The sequence below is a fragment of the Podarcis melisellensis genome (assembly GCF_964234715.1).
Source record: "Podarcis melisellensis genome assembly, chromosome: Z".
Taxonomy (NCBI): Eukaryota; Metazoa; Chordata; class Lepidosauria; order Squamata; family Lacertidae; genus Podarcis; species Podarcis melisellensis.
The window spans coordinates 11,523,520-11,543,604 of record NC_138547.1 but is presented as its reverse complement, the minus strand read 5'-3'; the positions used below and the strand labels follow the sequence as shown (position 1 = coordinate 11,543,604).

General features: G+C 43.1%; 1 protein-coding gene across 3 annotated transcripts in view; it reads left to right on the top strand.

Annotated features, from left to right (window-relative positions):
• MVB12B (multivesicular body subunit 12B) overlaps positions 1-20,085 on the top strand; it is a 97,989-nt gene that overhangs the window by 60,334 nt on the left and 17,570 nt on the right. For all 3 annotated transcript variants that reach the window (XM_081896611.1, XM_081896610.1, XM_081896609.1), the window contains exons 8-9: positions 16,630-16,685; positions 20,021-20,080. In XM_081896611.1, the coding sequence (XP_081752737.1) occupies positions 16,630-16,685; positions 20,021-20,080 (116 nt within the window). The remainder of the gene's footprint in view (positions 1-16,629; positions 16,686-20,020; positions 20,081-20,085) is intronic.

Below are 20,085 nucleotides of genomic sequence, written 5' to 3'. Positions count from 1 at the left end.
GATCTGGCTGGAAAGCGATACACGGAGAACTACATTGGCCATTGCAATGCATCTCTAAATAATAATTTTGTATAATGATAGGATTATTGTATAATCTTAGAAAGGGACATGGCTGTGAGAGGGCATGGCTGTGACTATCATCAAGGGACCCTGTACTTCTGAATTTGCCACTACACTACTAGACATGACTAACATAGGTCCATTATTTTCAGTGGACCTACTCCCAAAGCCCAGATGTCCAGCCATACCAATATTAAACAATTGCTGAATATTCCAAAGTTATTAATTAATTAATTTTTTTAAGGTGCATAGTAGGTCTGTGTTAAAATGCATAAACTTTGTAGGCCACTGGGAGGCTTTCCTAACACATTATCAAAATATCTATAGCTCTAATAATATAAATCAGGAATGATTAGAAAAATATTTGTCCTAATGAAGTAATCATTTGGTCGTAATGCATTTCATGACTGTAGCTTTCGGGTGTGTTAACCGGATGGACGTTGTATGGATTTTCTCATTTTCATCTCCAAAACGCTATCTAATGTTTCATTAAGAGTCACATATAATGTATCTTAAGTACAGTCATTAAATATAGTTTAAGGAGATTTATGTTTCAATATTGCTTAAAGATGGTTTAATAGGCCCATTTACTTGGGCAATATTAATGAGCTCTTACTACCTAATTTTAAGGATCTTAATGTGTATGAAGAGTTTGTGTCTGCACAAAACAACTTGGAAATGGCAAGGCAGCGGACAACTCCAGATTTTCCATTGAAGCAAAACCCTCCAGTGCAACTGCATTCCTAACCCCGTAGCATTGCTCAGTTGATTTAAAGGGTTGATTTAAAGGCCACACCATTTGGCAAGCCACACAGGTGCCCTTCCCCTGCAACATGTTTCCAGTCCTCATGGTGACTGCTGGCATTCCAAACTCATCTTCCCTGTGGCTTTGTGAGACGAGTCTGATCCAGCAAGAGAGTTATCTATAAAGGTTCATCTAGGCCGGCTTTCCTCCTTGCCACCACTCCCAGTGGCCATCTGGAGGCATCTAGGAAATCCCCAAGCAGAACATTGAAGCAACAACCCCCCTTTGTTGTAGCAACTGGTATTCAGAGGCGTTCTAATCCTGGATGTGGAAGACCATGACCATGAGCAGGACCAAAAGAATATAGGAATCTGCCTTATACTTAGTTGGACCCTTGGTCCGTCTAGTACAGTATTGTCTACACTGATTGGCAGTGGTTGCCCAGGGTTTCAGGCAGGAATTTCTCCCTGCCCTACCTGGAGATGCCGGGGATTGAACCTGGGCCTTCTGCAAGCAAAACTGAATCTCTCCCACTGAGCTTATGGCCCTTCCCTAAACATTGATAACTCCTATCCTCCTCCTCTTCCACAAACTCTTCTGGTTTCATTTTAAAGTCATCTAAGCTAATGATCATCATCCCCCATCTTGCAGCAGTGAATTTCATAAGTAGAACAGGGATGAAAATGATCCAACTTTGTGGAAATGATACTTTGGGTATCATTTAAAAGTTCCCTTCCCGCCCCAACCTTGGCCATTTTTCAAAGATAATTTCTGAAGCTGTTGTCTATCTGGGAGTCATTTCTTTCACTCTTCATTGTCTTGGTTTGGCTTCAGTGATGTCTGCTAGCCTTATCTGATCATGATGTGATCTTATTCACAAAAATAAGGAACCCACTGTACAGGAACATACACAAAGAGAAAAAACAGGTTCAGGCTAGCATACACAAACACAATATATGGCAAACAAATTACAACGAATGTACAGTGGAACCTCAGTTTTCGAACATAATCCGTTCCGTGAGTCTGTTTGACTTCCAAAACATTCAAGAACCGAAAATCAAAGGGCTGTCGGCAAAGTGGAAAAACGCGCCGTGGAAGCTGTTTGACTTCCAAGGTGCGTTCGAAAACAGAAGTATTCACTTTGGTGTTCAAAAAACCAAAATGTTTGGCAGCTGACACATTTGAAAACTGAGGTTCCACTGTATTTGTCACAATGTACCCGCTATTACAAGGCATACAGTACATGCAAGCGGTACTCCAGAATCATCAATACAAGTACAATATTACAATTAATGATATATTTTCATTATTCTCTCAATACAATCTCACCACATGGGCTGAATAAATCTTTTGATTTGGGCTGTTTCTTGTAGTACTTCTTTAAGAAACCCTTGGTGTTTCACAATCTCTACTCATAAATGTCCACTAGTGGGCTTCCTCTGTTCTCTGCTAGCCAGCATGCAGCAGTTGCCTCTATTTGTACCCGATGTGGGACCTTGCTCACTTCACAGGTGAGTCAGCCTGATCATGGTCTGGAAAGTTTACACTATATTGTTTGACTTGGGTTGCTACCATTTTCTTCTATATTGCCAGCTGAAGGAGGAGTTTTCTCTTTGAAACTGGGATCAACCAGACTCCAGTCCTGTTTGCTACAGCTGCTCTGCCACTCCCAAGAAGTTCCTTGGGTCAGAAATAATGAAAATGTACTTGTAGTATTTGAAAATACTACAAATGTATTTGTCACAATGTACCCGCTATTACAAGGCATACAGTACATGCATGCAGTACTCCAAAATCATCAAAATAAGTACAATATTACAATTAATGATATATTGTACTTATTTTGATGATTTTGGAGTACTGCATGCATGTACTGTATGCCTTGTAATAGCGGGTACATTGTGACAAATACATTTGTAGTACTTTGCTTGCCATATATTGTGTTTTTTGATGCTGGCCTGAACCCCTGTTTTTTCTATTTGTGTATATGAACTTAATCACAGCAGGATTCCTGTGTTGCTGATCCAGGAAGTGTTGCCTTTGGTTTTCCACTGGATATGTTTTCCCTCCATAATCTGGCCATGCATCCAAGACAAAGTAATTGATTGTTGTTGTTGTTTTTAATTTTTTTTTCAGTTTTCTTTTTCATTAATTACATACATCTCATATCCATAACATTTACTAAGCATTCCTCCCTCCCTCCCCTCCTAGGCTTCCTCCAACTTCCGCTTCTGGTTTGTTTCTCCTTTCACCCACCTTGCTACCTCCTAAAAGAAAAAAAATAGTAATAACATATTTATACAATAACATCAAACCTAAACACATAAAGATGAAAATAAGTACACCATATATTATTTCTCTATCTTCTATACATTTTCTAATACTAATGATGTGAATGTTTATTTGACAAAGTAATTGATTGGGCGGGGGGCGGGGCGGAGAGGATTGCACCAAAGCAACAGTGGAGAAGATAGCAGAACAACACTAAATAGGATTGGGGGGAAAGTGAATATTCTCTCAATCAAGAATTTTCTCAGAAAATATTTCTCACATGCTGGAAGTATCACGTCTGATCCAGAAATTGAACAGAGGGAGCATTTGATGCAGTCGAGTTCATATGATTATATCTTACAGCCTTTCCTATTGTTTTCTCATTCTCGAAGTCCTCAAATCATTTCTTAAACAAAGGTCTTCTATCCAGCTGCTATTTGGCTTCTTACATACATTGTTATGAGATTGTTCTTGTTTACGTCTTCTAGCTTCAGCGATGTTTCAAGCTACTCAGGTGGTTTATTAGTAGGAGATGATAGCAAATTTCTTATTTTCATAATTGGACATTTCTTCCCTATGGACTCATGTTTAAGACACACATTGGAGGGGGGCTAGAAATCCCCTTTCCTCCCCCCACCTCCATCCCCATAACTAGCTAATAAGTGTTGCATTGTCATCAAGAGAGTAATGGTTTGCTGATTAGCGCAATTAATGACAAATGGTGGTTGGAGCTGGTGGATTGGTTTAGCAGATGATGAATGCCGTGTGGCCCAGGTTGATTCCTGCCAAGAGTGCCTTACCTGGCTGCCTGGCCTTCTGTTCTCAAGCAGGTAGCTCTCATTAGTCACAGGGCATAGGTGCCAGCTTAAATTCGCTGTCATTTCCGGAGGGGGGGGGGGACTTAGGAACACAGGCGTGCACTTGTTCTCGGATTCCTTTGAGAGTCGTCTGATAGCTTTCCCTGTATTGCTGATGTGGCTTTTGTTTTTATCTCTCACAAATGTCTGCTGTCTGTCTTAATCTAGTTGGGCCGAAAGCTGGCAGTGTGATAGACAGGGTCCAAGGAAGCTGACCCAAAGTAGAAGGCAATCCACAACAGTGAGGAGCAGATAACGGGAACCTGTCAAGCTTACAGGACTTGGAGAGCTCCCAGGGCCAGCAGGATATCGAACTGGCTCTTTTATATGCCCAAGCAGGGTCAGGTGACCTCCAGAGCCACACACCTCTGCGTAAGGCATCTGGTAATTTAAAGGGGCGGGATGCTGGCTTGGAGTAGTAGATATGATTCCATTATATGGGCTTTCGGTAATCCCTTTTTCTGCTATTTCTAGTGGAGAACTTAAAAGAAAAGAACAGTTTTGATTGATGGGTTTATTTTGATTCTTCTTTCCCACACACCCCAAAGGCTTTTGCTGGATCCATTCTTGGGGTCTAATAACCTTGCCTTGTGGACGTCCAATGATTATGACTTTCCCTCCCTAGAATTCAGTGGGGATTTGGGGGGCTGTGCAAGAGGGATAACCAGAGGCCTTCCAGAGCTTACCCACACGATTTAGTGATGGCCACCAGCTGTAAAGGAGAAGAAGAGGAGGAGGAGTTTGGATTTGATATCCCGCTTTATCACTACCCTAAGGAGTCTCAAAGCAACTAGCATTCTCCTTTCCCTTCCTCCCCCACAACAAACACTGTGAAGTGAGTGAGGCTGAGAGACTTCAGAGAAGTGTGACTGGCCCAAGGTCACCCAGCAGCTGCATGTGGAGGAGCGGGGAATCGAACCTGGTTCACCAGATTATAAGTCCACTGTTCTTAACCACTACACCACACTGGCTCACCATGCTGAAGGTTTAGACAAATTCATGGAGGACAAGGCTGTCCAATGGCTATTAGCTATGATAGTTGTGTTCTCCCTCCTGTTGGAAGCAGTATGCCTCTGAATACTAGTTGGGTACTGGAGATGAGAAGAATGCTGTTGCACTCAAGAGTCCCCTGGGAAAAGAGAATGGTTGTTAAACCACTCTGGCAATTGTAGGTCTGTGGAGGGAACAAGGATCTCATAACAACTCTTGGCACCCTTAATGAGCTACATTTCCCATGATTCTTTGGGGGAAGCCATGACTGTTTAAAGTGGGTTAAAGTGTTTAAAGTGATACTGCTATAAATGTATAGTGTAGATCAGCTGAAAGTCTTCCTTGGTTCATTCAAACTTCTGGTAATGAGTTCTGTTTTAGCTTTAGTTTAGTTGTGGTGTATTCAAGTTGTTCATACTTGACTTGCCTGCTCAATATTATCTATTGAGGGCTTCCTGACCACTGAGCTAGTTAACGGATGCTGTTATCTATTCTTTCCACAAAGTATTGTGCTTCTATGCTCTCCCCTCTCCCTTTAATGCTGACAGGGTTTTTATTAAGTCATCATTAACTGCTTTGGGTAGAAAGTTGAGGCACCAATCATTTAAATAAATGGGGATTCTTCCCAATTCCCCATTGATCCTGCTTCATGAAAAAGAGGACCTCTCCAACAGCTAATATCAGATGCAGTTGTTCATAGGGGAAAGACAATATGGTGTAGTGGTTAGAATGTTGGACCAGGATCTGGGAGACCTAAGGTTCAAATTCCCAAGCAGCCATGAAGCCCACTAGGTGAGCATGGGTCATCCACTCTCTCCCAGCCTAGCCTACCTTGCAAGGGAATTAATAAAATGGAAGTCATCAGTATCCCCTTGGTGGATTTTGAACAAAATAATTGAATAATCAAGACTTAAGTTGCCTTTGAAGGCATAGTTATAAGCATATTTACCTACTGAATTTTGAAACAGTGGTGGGTTTCCTAGGGACCTGTTTCGCCTGGTAGTTTCTCTTTAACTAATGTTGGGGGGGGCACCCAAACCTTTTACTAATATGGGTGAAAATCCTTAATTTTGTGTTAGTGAAAGGGGGCTAATAATTATATAGTTAATTGGCATCTGGAAATTAGGACAATCTTAATTACAGAGCACCATTTCCCTAATAGCTACAAGGCTTGGGCATTTGATCTATATGGAGATTGGTGGCTATTATGCAATTAGCAATTACATTAATGGGGGCATCTTATTTTGACGGAATTTGCATATGCAAATAAAACATACCTAATAGAAATAGCATTGCTGCCCTAATGATTCTGATTCCCTTCCCCCCCCCAAAAGACCCCTCCCCAATGTTTTTAAATCACTCTCAACCTAATTGCTATCTCTTTTGTTTTATCTCTTCAGAATGGAACTGCATGCTAAAGATGCATGCTTAAGGAGGTTGAAGGAACCCTTTAATATAGGGACACATTAAATGAATAAATATAAATTTAATTTCAATGATATGGAAGCATGGCATGTAGCTATTGCCACATGTGCTTGGGGGGTGTCTTTGCATGTGTTGGCACCGCTGTTAAAGGACCACAAACTTTATTCATTTATTTATTTATTTATTTATACATACAGTGGTGCCCCGCAAGACGAAATTAATTCGTTCCGCAAGTCTTTTCGTCTTGTGAGTTTTTCGTCTTGCAAAGCACGGTTTCCCATAGGAATGCATTAAAAATCAATTAATGCGTTCCTATGGAAACCGCCTTCAGACCAGGTCCGGGGACAGTCTGTCCCCCGACCTCTTCTGAAGGCCGGCAGGGGCGAAAGTCTTTGCTTCCCCCCTGCCTGCCTTCCCGGGAGAGCGGAGAAACGCAGCGCCTCATTTCTCCGCTCTCCCAGGAAGGCAGGCAGGGGGGAGCAAAGACTTTTGCCCCCCGCCAGCCTTCAGAAGAGGTCCAGGACCTCTTCCGAAGGCAGGCGGGGGGCAAAAGTCTTTGTCCCCCCTGCCTGCCTTCACGGGGGCTTTTAAATCGCCCTGGGACTGTCCCAGGGCGATTTAAAAGCCTCCGGACGGCTTTTGAAGGCAGGCGGGGGGGGAGCAAAGACTTTTGCCCCCCTGCCGGCCTTCAGAAGAGGTCCAGGACCTCTTCTGAAGGCGGGCGGGGGGCAAAAGTCTTTGCTCCCCCCCCGCCTGCCTTCAAAAGCCATCCGGGATAGCGGGAAGCGCTTCCCTGCTATCCCGGACCGCTTTTAAAATGCTGGCGGTGGGGAGCAAAGCCTTTCGGCCCCCGCCGGCCTTCCTGGACCTCTTCTGAAGGCCAGAGGGGGGGGAAGGCTTTGCTCCCCACCGCTAGCATTTAAAAGAGGTCCCCGGAGATTTCCCTATGGGCTTTCTTCTTGCAAAGCAAGCCCATAGGGAAATTTGTTTTGCGAAGCGCCTCCAAAACCCTTTCGTCTAGCGGGTTTTTCGTCTTGCGAGGCGTTCGTCTTGCGGGGCACCACTGTACATACATACATACATACCCATCTGGGCGGCTTCCAACACATATAAAAATATAATACAAAAATCAAACATTAAAAACTTCCCAATACAGGACTGCCTTCAGGTGTCTTTTGAAGGTTGTATAGTTATTTATCTCCTTGATATCTGATGTGAGGACGTTCCACAGGGTGGTTGTGGCTACTGAGAAGGCCCTCTACCTGATTCCCTGTGGGTTCACTTCTCACAGTGAGGGAACCATCAGAAAGCCTTCAGAGCTGGACCTCTGTGTTCGGGCAGAATGATGTGAGTGGAGACAGTCCTTGAGGCATACAGGGCCAAGGTCATTTAGGGTTCTAAAGGTCAGCACCAACACTATATTTTAAAACAGCACAACTGAAAGCGTTGGTTAGACAGCTATTTAAAATATTCAGAAAATAATTAAAATCAACTAGGGCTGCCATACGTCCGGAATTTCCCGGACATAACCAGGATTTGTCCGTCAAAAAGTGGCATCTGGGCGGAATTTTCAAAAATCTGTTAAAATATCTGGGGAAACCCAGGCATCTTTTTGGTGAATTTCCTTTAAAAATCACTCCAAAACGACTACTTTTTTAAAGATTTTTTGGGGGGGGGAGGGAGCGTTTGTTTCCAGATTTTTACTTTTTAAAAATATGGCAACCCTAAATCAACTATAAGCTAAAAGCAGATTAAAACAAATGTCAGCACGTTACCAGATAGGCTTGTCTAAACAAAACACTTTCTAGTGGGCATCAAAGAGTGTACAGTAAAGGTGCCTTCTTGATGTCGAAAGGCAGGAAGTTCTGAAGTTGGGGGGGGGCTGCCTCGCTAAAAGATTGATTTATTACAGATTTAAGAAGGCATGCCTTGTAGGGGCAGGTGACAAGTTCTCTGAATTTTGCAGTGTTCTCCAGCCATGTAACATGTACAAAAATGCATACAGGCAACTGCCCATATCCATGGGAGCTGCTTTCCAAGGCACTGCACATGTTTGTTGGACACGCATAAGCCCACCCTATTCCGTCCCCTTCTGAAGCTGAAAACTGTGTGCGCATCAGTGAACAGACTTTTCTCAAATGCACGCAAATGGGGAGTTGCCTGTATACTGTGAAGAAGTGTCCATAAAAACATATGTACTGGTACAATTAACATGCAAAAAAGGACTATATTAATGGAAATCGCTTTGCAAAAATGTGAATATGAGGTAAAATTACTAATATACATAGGGGTGCACTAAAACACTGATGAATTTTCGTTGATGGCTTTTAAACAATAATCAGGGGACACGGCGGGGGGAGAAGAGGGAAAGCTTCATTACGCAGGAGTGCTTCAGCTGATGGGAATCATTAGGTGAATCCCCACCCCACCCTGGGCTGAAGTGTTTTAGCCAGCGCTACTCCTACACAGAGTAGACCCATTGAGAATAATGGGCATGACTAGCTTAGATCCGTTAATTTCATTATGTCTTTTATGTGTAGAATCTAGTTGGATACAGCCCATATTTTTCTGCAAATTTAAAAACAAGCAAAAGATTACAGATCGATGCAGAAATGGGATGGAATAGATTTCTGAATGAACACAGGCAAATTCTCCCACCCATCATTTGGAAGGATCCCATCCTGGATGCTTTGAAGAATAGCTGTCTGGATGTGTGGGGCTCTTGGAACCCAGCTGGTTTGGGCTAATCCTCTTGGAAGCAGGATGGCAAGGCAGCCTCTGCTGAATGTACGACAACAGATGGCAGGCCCAACCCGCAAAATAAACAGCAGTATGTCTTTGCCATGCAAAAGCAGCCTGTTTGTCTTCTCACGGTGTTCTGTTGGGTTGGAGAGTTCGCCTGTTTCATTCACTTTTGCCACCCCATAGCCAGTGTTCCGTTCTCCTTTTGTATAGTTTATTATTTGCACCCTACTTTTATTTAAAAATAAGTCTCAAAGCTGCTTGTCGGAAAAAATTAAATGCAGCGTAATAGAACAGCAGACTAACTATTATTACCATTATTTGTTTGTTTTATATCTCACCCTTCCTTCATAAGGAGCCCAGAAAGGCAAACAGAGTTACAATTTAAAAGCAAAGGAAAATCATTCTATAAACAATTTCAATTAAAAACATCTAAAAGCAGTTGCATCGTTAAGGGGTTTGTGGGTTTGGGACGGATCCTTAAATGTTTCTCTTTTTTTGTACTTCTATCAAACGTGGAGTTCCCCTGATCATTCTGATACCTCCTTGTTTCTGAGGTTCCATAAACACTATTCATTTAAAGCACATAGACCCTAAGAATCATGAGAACAGTAGTTTGCCTGTACACACCTACAATTCCCAAACTCCATGTTTAATAAGTGACATTCCCAGGTTTCTTGAGGGGCTGGACACTTTAAATGTATGGTGTGTACATAGCCTAAGTGGTTTCATTCTGTTTGCAATCCTTTGCACTCAGCAACTGAGTTTTCTATTAGAAGGAGTTAGAAGGATGTAAGAAACTCACTGCTAGATCATACGAAGGGTTCGGCTTCCTTCTTCTAACGGTAGCTAATCATGTGTCTTTGGAAGCTCTCAGACAAGTCCTAAAGGTAAAAAGCTTCTCCATGCAGTGGCGTAGCGTGGGTTGTCAGCACCCGGGGCAAGGCAAGTAATTTGTGCCCCCTAACCCGTGGATTTGTGCCCCCTAACCCGTGGGTTTGCGCCCCCTAACCCTAACCCCCAGATGTTGCGCCCGGTGCAGCCGGCCCCCCCTGCACCCCCCACGCTACGCCACTGTCTCCATGTTTATGCAGCAACAGTACCACAAAGTAGATATTAAGGTGTAGACAAGAAAAACAGAATGCCCACTCGATGAATTGGGTCTCTGGCTTCCCTTGGCTTTTCCATCGTCCCGTGCTGTGCTGGTACATCCTGCAGCATACCAAATGTCCAACATGCTTCTTCAGGAGAGCCTAAGTCTGACAATGCCAGCATTTTTCACTTCCCTTATGTCCCCATTAATAAAGCAATGATCCAAAAGCAGCTTTGCTGAGTCTGATCTTTATGCTTCCATCACTCATGACGAGATAATTTCACACAGGATCATTTTTAAATTAAATGACGACGAAGGCGCGCAGGGCTGTTTTTCCCCCCAGTGTTCTCTAGTTCATGGGAGTCTATCAAGTCATTAATGTGTCGTGACAAACCGCTTGACGGAAACAGGCGTAATTAATTATTTGCATAAATAATGACATGGAGCGGGCTCTTTTCGGCCTTATCTGTGAGGCTGACTGCTGAACCACTCAAAAAAGAATGAGGTATTTACATTTGCCTCAAACTATGCTCCGGCTCTGCAGAAAAGGGGGCACAGAAGGGGCTGTCGCTCTTCAATCCCTGGCATCTTCAGGTAGTGCTGAAACCTTGGGCAGCTGCTGCCAGTCGCTGTAGGAAGTACTGAGCTGGATGGACCAAGTGGTCTGACTCAGTATAAGATAGCTTCCTATGCTTCTAGAAGATTAGGCTCCTTTATTTTCAACAAAGTTGAGGTGGCAGCAGGGAGGGTCTGTTCATAGCCCAAATATACACAGCATTCTACGACATCAAAGACATGGGAGTGTTTATGCAGGCAGTACTTTCTTTTAAAATACGTAGCCCCTACTGCACGTATTAAGTCTGGGGAAAGCGTTATCACTTCCCTCAGTTGTATAAAATTTGTTCTCATTGCCATATGTTCACTGGAGTTGATAGGTGTCTTAATTTCTGCTGGATTGTACCTTGCTGTTACTGGGTTGGTGGAACATGAAGCCTGACTTCCTAGGACTTGGGGGGTTTGAGGAGGGCATCCAACAGGTGAAGGAACAAGAACTAGGGGAAGTAGCACCCTGGCAAGAAAAGGTCAGTGATGAGCCAGGTACTTTTCGTAGTTGGGTGCAGAGAGACTAGTGGGCTGTTAGGGTGACTGGAGCCACTCTGGAGACTTTGTCATCCTGGCAGCTCTCACATCTGCAGCTCAAAGTGACTCCCTCTGAGGGACAGCTTATCAGTGATCCAACAGTTCCTGGTTCTACCAAGGGCTTAGGGGAAATGTCCCCTTCTTTCTCATCTGCTTTGGTAATTTTTCATTTGGAAAGGTTGCAAAATGGAGATGAGAATACCTCTTTAGGATGAAGAGAGGAGGCATTGCACTCACTCTGATTTGGCTTTGTGACATCACCTAGCCAATTCCGGTTAGCTATGCTGCACTGTGGAGGGGGAAATAGGTTTTTGTTTGAGGACCCTTATTCTGGTTTTGAAAATTGAATTAGCAGCATGATTTTGTAATATTAGTACATTATCCATGTGATCCCTGCTTGGCTGGAATTGCCTCATCAAGACATGAGATAGACACACGCACACATTGTGTATATATTGTAAATGAAAGTGGGGAGGCAACAGAAAAAAATGGAAAACAGGTGCATGAACTGGTGTTATTATGTAAGTTTTCAACCCCATTAAAACTTCCATAAGCAAAAATTCAGCAGTTCTTACTCCACAGCTTCTGACAGCTATATTTGGCATACCTTTTTCCCCTCACCCGCTTTTAGATAATTTTTCTTGAGCTTGTCACATTCTTTGTTCCATAAAGTTCTTTATTAGCATTGATTTGAAGAAACCATCTGATCTTTGAATGAGTCAAAAGGAACAATTGCACGCGTTTTCATAATCACCGTGAAATACTGCAGATATGTATATACATAGGAGATAATAACAGCAATTAGTAGTTAGAATTCCTCCTGTTTCTGATCCCATTGTTTGTTTTTTCCTTTTGAGAGAACAAGTGCTTATTATTCATGGAAATGTTGTTCTGTTTCAGCTGAAACTCTCTTTTCTTCTGCAACTCGGTATATTTAGCCAATGTGACCAATGGGAATTCATCAGCGTGTTTAAATTTGGGATATTGTTGGTAGCCTTTTCTAAAAATATAGCTATTCTGGAGGGAGATGAATTGCCGGTTTGACAATTTGAGGTTGAAGCAGAGGGATATGATGCACACAGAAGAAGAGCAGGCGCATTAGAGTACATAATGCGCCAGTGCCTAGAGAAAGTGTGACAATGAGCTTTCAGATACAATTGTATTCACAGCCCATCTTCGACAAAGTGCCAGCCCTCTTAACAAAACAATGCAGAAATAGAACACTGCAAATAAGACCTTAGCTAATACATTATGATGTCACAGGTTTTTAACATGTCAAAGCTGGTCCATGGTAAGCCAGGAGCCTAAGAGCAAGTCAGGGCTGAATGGCAAATCAGGAAGCAAGAACAAATCAGAACCAAGAGTAAGGCCAAGTCCAGCAGCTTCATAGGGCCAGTTGGAACCCTTCTGGCCCCTCATCTCATCTGTCCCCTATTGTGCTGATAAATGTAATGCCACCTTTTGACCTTCAGCAACAGGGGGCACCAGAGAGCAAGTTAGCAGCTTCCTCCTCCAGCATGGGCTGACAAGGAAGAAAGAACATGAGAACATTTCAACATTGGCTTCTGAGTCAAACCATTGATATATCTAGCTCAGTATTGTTTACACCAGGCATGGCCAAACTTGGCCCTCCAGCTGTTTTGGGACTACAGTTCCCATCATCCCTCACCACTGCTCCTGTTAGCAAGGAATGATGGGAGTTGTAGTCCCAAAACAGCTGGAGGGCCAAGTTTTGGCCATGCCTGGTTTATACTGACTGCCTGTCGCTCTCCAGGAATTCAGACAAGGTCCTCTCCCATCCATACCAGGAGATACTAGAAATTGAACCTGAGACCTTCTGTGTGTCACACAGATGCTCTACCATGGAGCTACAGCCTTTCTCAAAAAGTACATTTGAATCTGGAGTCTCTAGTTTGAGATCCCTAGCAAGAAATAGGGGCCAAGCAGCAGAAGATATTGCTGGTTATTGGAAGTGAGCTTCCCACACTGACTGTGGTAAATGGGTCATGGCAATAGCTTGCCAGTGCTCTCTCCCTAAGGAGCAGCCATTGAACATGTCCATCTCCCCGGTCTCTCTTTTTCCCGTCCACCCACCTTGATACTTTCCAAAACATAGACTTCACAAATAATCTCTTGATGACAGACCTTGACAAGACTGATTCTTGCGACTCTGTGCTCACTTCTCTTTGACACAGCAGCATTAATAACAGATCTCATTGTGCGTCTTGACATTCTTATTTTTTTAAAAAAGCACAATCGTTCCGATAAAGGGCATCTGCTTAATTACAGGTTTCCTTAATTACAGCTCTGTGGAAGCTCATCTGCTTGGGCAAATCCACATTGTAGCGCTGAGTCGTTTTGGCATATATTTCCCCCACTTTTCATCTGCTGTGGGTTTCTCCACACGTGGCATTGGTGTCTTTCATAGCCTTTCTCCTTCCTTGAAGGAGCTCAGGACACTCTCAGTTAATCCTCACAACAATCCTGTGCAAAATTTCCCCCATGAGCCCCATAGCAGATGGGCTCTGAACCTGAATCTAGATTTTTATAAATATTTGGGTGCTTCCTGTCTTCTCCAAAGCTTCTCAATTTAAAGAGTAGGTTAGGGAGACAAGAGTTCAAATTCTCACTCTTCCATGAAGCTCACCGGGTGACCTAGTCTCTGCCACTCATCCTAACCTACCTCACATGGTTGTTGTGGGCATTAAATGTGGGGTGGGGGGGACTCATGCACCACCCTGAGCTCTTTGGAGAGTAAGGTGGGCTGTAAAGGTAAAGGGGACCCCTGACCATTAGGTCCAGTCGCAGACGACTCTGGGGTTGCGAACTCATCTCACCTTGTTGGCCGAGGGAGCCGGTGTACAGCTTCCGGGTCATGTGGCCAGCATGACTAAGCCGCTTCTGGAGAACCAGAGCAGCGCAGGGAAACGCCGTTTACCTTCCCGCCGGAGTGGTACCTATTTATCTACTTGCACTTTGATGTTCTTTTGACCTGCTAGGTTGGCAGGAGCAGGGACTGAGCAACGGGAGCTCACCCTGCCATGGGGATTCGAGCCCAATGCAATTAAATAAACAAACATAGGAAGCAGCCTTCTGTTGTGCCAGGCCATTGTTCTATGCTCAGTATTGTCTACACACTGACTGGTAGTTGTTCTCTATGTCCTAGCTCCAGTCTGAAGAAGTACCTGAGCTCATATTATGGTTTCTGCCTGAAAATTTAATGAACAATTCAGTATAGTATATCAACAAAGTAAAAATAAGAGAGAGCCATGGCAGGTGCAAGGCAGTGACAGTGAGAAACCAGAACTTAAGAATGACAGGAACACACCAGAATTCAGAAGGCCTCTTGCTCAAGCAAGTCCCTGCTTAAACGGGAAGTCCTATGTACTCCCTTCCTGCTTATGAGGATCCAGTGACCAGCTCAGGTGGGTGGCTGCAATCCAGCTCATGAAATGTACCTCCGCTGAGAAGCTGCCATTCAGTAGTTCACCACATGAGGGAGCTGCACACAGATCCAGTAGCTTCTGCTGTTTATAGCTCCTTGCTGTTCCTTATGAGTCGTAGAAGTGGGTTGAAATAAGTCCTGGGGTTTAATCGGAAGGCGCATGAAACAGCCACCATCCGAAGTTAATGCGTTCAGTACAAGGATGGATAATGGAGCAGAAACCCATATGTACTCTGCTATGCATTCCACATACATAAAATAAATGTGATTTTTTTAAAAAGTCCTCATGAAAGTTCATCAGCATTTTAACATGAATTTCTCATAATGTGTATGCTTTTTTCACACAATCTTGCCCAATAGACATGCTTTTTTTGCAAAACTGTTTTATCTAAAGCAGTGCATTTTTGTGTGCGATTTTCACCAATCTATCAGTTTTTACGCACCCTTTTCCTGATTGTGTGCATTCTTTGGTGGGGGAAGTGTGAATTTCAAAGGATAGCTGTGTTTCCCTTGATCCATGGCTTGAGACAGCACAAATTAGGGAGGCAAACTGAACTTAAATGCAAACTGAATTGAATTTCTCCCTCATCTCTAATCCAAGCCCAGGCAAAATGAGGCTGAGAGATGGGGAGGGAGAGATGTTTTCCCAAATCCCAAAGTGTCAACATTTGGAGGGCATGTCAAAAACTTAGGTAGACAAGACCAGCTTGAGTGTAATGGTTGTGCTGTGAGTAGGGGCTGCATTCTGACATGGTGGTGGTGATTTATTAAAATTGTATACCGCCCTATACCCCTAGATCACAAGGCATTAGTTTTTCTTATTGTAATGCAAGTGCTTCTGTCCTGTTTTTTTAATGTTTCTTTCACCCTACAGACCTGCTGTGCTACAGGACTGTGGCCTTTTGACCAAAATATTATTATTATTATTATTATTATTATTATTATTATTATTATTATATTTATATCCCGCCCTCCCCTGCCGAAGCCGGGCTCAGAGTGGCTAACAACAATTAAAGTAACACAACATTCTAAAATCAAATCATTTTAAAATCAGTTCAAAATCAAAATAATGACAACCATTGGGCTAGAGTTCTGTGAGGATTACCAAAGGAGGCGGTCAGGCTGTGCCTTGGCCAAAGGCCTGGTGAAACAGCTCTGTCTTGCAGGCCCTGCGGAAAGGTGTCGAGTCCCGCAGGGCCCTAGTGTCTTGTGACAGAGCATTCCACCAGATAGGGGCCACAGCCGAAAATGCCCTGGCTCTGGTTGAGGCCAGCCTAACCTCCCTGTGACCCAGGACCTCCAAGATGTTTTTGTTTGAAGACCGTAAGGTCCTCCGTGGGACATACCAAGAGAGGCAGTCCCGTAGGTACGAGGGTCCTAGGTCGTATATCAGCATTCCACACTAAATTTCACTCCCACCAGTGGGTGTGGTGTGATACAAAGAGTGTAATTGAACAATGTCACTACTTCCCCACCCCTTTCCACACATACGTGCTTCTGTTACCCCATGATCCCTCCATGAAAATAGCAGGAAATAGCTGAATGCTAGTATATCCCCTCCACACACAGTTTTTTCATTGTGCTCCCCCAATTTTGCAGGTTAAGTGGGCTGCAAATAGATTTGTTTTCTGGAATCAAATAACACAGTATACTCTCATTAGTTTTCTGGACCTGGCTTTTAAGTCGTGTGAAAGCTGAAATGTAATGTGGAAATTAACGGGGAATGTCAGGGAGATGGAACAGACTGACACGTGAGTACAGTGTGAGAGAGATGTAGATTTTGGGGACTTGGCTGAAAAATAGTGCTGTGAATCACATCAGCATTGAGTGATGGCTAATGCTGCTTTCTTTGTACTTGTAGCGATGGAAGGAGTGCCTTTTATGATCTCGGAGAAGTTTGCCTGCGCTTCCGAAGGGGTAAGTTCTTTTATCCATGTACATAAGTGTATATTTTCTAATCTCTCTGGCCATCCTTCCTTCTCTCCTCCTTCCCTGTTTATTTTCAGCATTGGTACTCAGGCCTCTGGTCAAAGAAAAGCTCTCAGTGTGGCTTATGAAAATCAGTTCTGAGGCAGTCCCTGACCTCAGGTTCAAAAGACATGGCATGTGAGGAAGAAGGAGGAAGAAGCAGAAGGAAAAAAGCAAGCTCAAAAACAAGTTTTTAAAAGTTACAGTTGATGGCAGTCCTGGCTATCTTGCCATTGATATAAAGAGCAACCTTCCTCCTGAACCACTTTTAACATGCAGCCATTCCAAGAGCAGAACTGGTGACAACATCCAGAACTGAAAAATTGGACAGCTCCTAGCACACAAGAAATACACATACAGAGGAACAGTATTAGTTTTCCTTGCCTAGATTGCCCAGATGTAGTGATGGCCAGAAGTTAGGTCTGTATCTATTGATAGATTTATTGGGGAATGACCATGTTCATTCATTTCTTTTTTTAAAAAATAATAATGTTTATTGAAGTTTCAAAAAAGATAAAAAAATGAAAAAAGAGAAAGCAAAAAATACAAAATACAAAAAATAAAAACAATTAAAAACAAATCAATCTTTCCATATCTTGTCTTCCATTTACTTGTTTCCCTGACCTCCTCACACCTCCCTTTTTTGTATTCTAGTTCAATTAGTTATTTCAGCAAATCCTTTCCATTTTTGCTTTTATCTTAATGATTTATCTTAATATATTATAAACTTTACATTCTCACCTGTTAACAATCCATTTTTACATACCCCTTTATAACATTACTGCATAACATTACACATAACTTCATTCCAGCATCCTTCTAACAACCATGTTCATTCATTTCAATGGGTCTACTCCAAGTAGAATTTAGTTGGGCACAACCCCAAGCGAATCAAATCAAATGAATCAAATCAAATCAAGTGAATCAAATGGCCTCTTTCCCCTGTTCCTGTGCTGTCTCCAGCCAAATGAAACCAAACCTTGCACCCGCCGCCCCGACTCCCTATTTCTGGGAGCTGCTTAGACCTTGAAAAATGTGAGCTATTCCGCACATGGAGCGCAAAGTAACTTGAGCTGACCCAACTCCTCTTGGTTGCCGTGACGACGTTGGCTGGCTCCCAGCTGCCGCAGAGAAGGACAGCCTCACTGGTCCTGTTTACCAATTCCTCTCTCAGAAGTTGAGAGGTCATTACGTCCTAATGAGGCAGCAGATGGACCTCGGCTGGAGTCCGGGCAGCGGCAACGCAGCCTTAAGAATAACCTCGTCCATCTTCCCTGCTTCTTCTTCCCCCTCTGCCTGGAGAACACAGCCAGTGCCCAAATGTCTGTTCATACCATAAAAGCTCCTCTTGGGCAGTTAGCGTATTAGGCCAGAAATGGGATTTTTTCCCCCCTAGACCAAGAGCTGCACTCCCTTCTGGGCAATGTCCCAGGATCCACATGACAGTAGTGGGCAGGGTGAAAGGCAATAGCAGGCAGAACAACAAATGTAGGTTTTACCTTTGTACAGTAGGCTCCGTAAACTAACACACCCCTCGCTGTCCTCCATGCAGGCAAGCAAGAAGCACCATCAGAGTTCAAGGACACATTCCAGCCAGGCAAAATCACTCAAGGAGGGTGCAAAGCAGGGCCAGTGAGGGGTGTGCCTGAGGAGAAGGGGTGTGGCCTCATGAGAATTCCAAGGGCCAGATAGAGAGGCCTGGAGGACGGCATTTGGCCCCTGGGCCCAAGTTTATGCTCCCTTGCTTTGGATGGTAATGTGTATTACTTGACAGACTGAGGTGTGTTTCTGCAGCATTTCTGCCCAGGACACTCAGCACACCTTATTCTTATTGCTGAGTTGGGCCCTGAAGTCCAACTTGACAGCACCACTCTAGCTCATACATGTCCAGTTTGCAAAGCAAAGAAGCTGACCTGAGGCCACCCCTTTCACTGCCCCAAGAATGGCAAGTGGGCCTGGGGTAGTGGAGTGCCCTTCTCCTCCCCATCACATGGGCCATTGCAACAGGCAAATCCAAATCTAGTTCTTCCTCCCCCCGCAAAAAAAAAAAACACCTCCCTGCCTGTTACTCAATTCAAAGGAGCAACTTTTCATTTCTTTATTTTATTGCACTTCTATCTTGGCAACTTTCTAAGAAATTTCAGGCAGAATACATGCTTCCTCTCCCAACCTGCACACAAACATAGAAAAAGCAAGATAAGAAGGAAAGGAAAAGGAAAAAGAGTGTCTCGCGATTCTCCGTCTGTCAATTATTCAAAATAATTATTCAATTATTCAAAATATTTAGAGCATACATTCCAGAATAATTTCTTTTTTTCTTCCAAATTTTTAAAATTGATTTTCCACATTTATCTCAAAATGACACAACAAAACACACAACAAAGAAAAACACACCACAATACAACAAAATTAAACACAGAGAAAAGTTATTTCTTCAAATACCTAATTGATAACTGACTTCCTCGAATCCCCTCTAACTGAATTTCATTATATCAATATCACCTTTATAACAGTTCTCCTCAAACTTCTTTTTATTTGTTTTCTATAATCAAACAACAGCAAAGAAAGAAAAGAAAAAATAGCCAGTTCTCCAAGTTCATACATTCTAGAATAATTTCTAGCTGTGCTAGTATCCAGCTTTTTTCCATTCTGCTAGATGGTATTTTCTGAGTCTTCCCTCCCAGGCATCTTAGATTCAAAACTTTTCTTAAAAGCCACACATGTGAGACATAATTGTCTTTCTTCCTTTAGAATTAGGAAAAAAACGCACAATTTTTGGGATGGGGGAGAATGCCAGCATGTGAAGAATCAGAGAGGCTACCTGTTCATCCATTGAGCCAACCACATTAATTATAATTGGTATGGGGCTGCTCTCAGTAATTTTTAATGGAGTGCAGAGGAGCAGTGACCTCCATTGTGATAATCAGGTATCTGCTTTGGCAGATGAGTGTGCTGATAACTGAGACAAGCTAAGTTCTACACAGCTCTCATTGAGGGTGAAGTGGAAAGAAGTTCCAACCCAGTGGTTGCTCTTCTGGACACTGAAAGTGTCCTGATTTTAAGCTTAATTTTAAATGGATTGTCCACTTGTTTTTTTCAGGGGAGATAACCACGATGTATTGGGATCCTGTGACCCACTGGACTTTTGTGAGCCTCTTAACTAATCCCTGCACTTGCTAGGAAGCTGGAACATGCCATTTTCTGGAATTATCATTTTTGTAAACTGATTGTTGTTGCTGTTGTTATTATTGCTATTGTTATTATTATTTTGCATTTCCTTATAGATGCAGCCAGTCGATCTCCTGGGCATCACTATTAAATCCTTGGCAGAAATCGAGAAGGAGGTAAG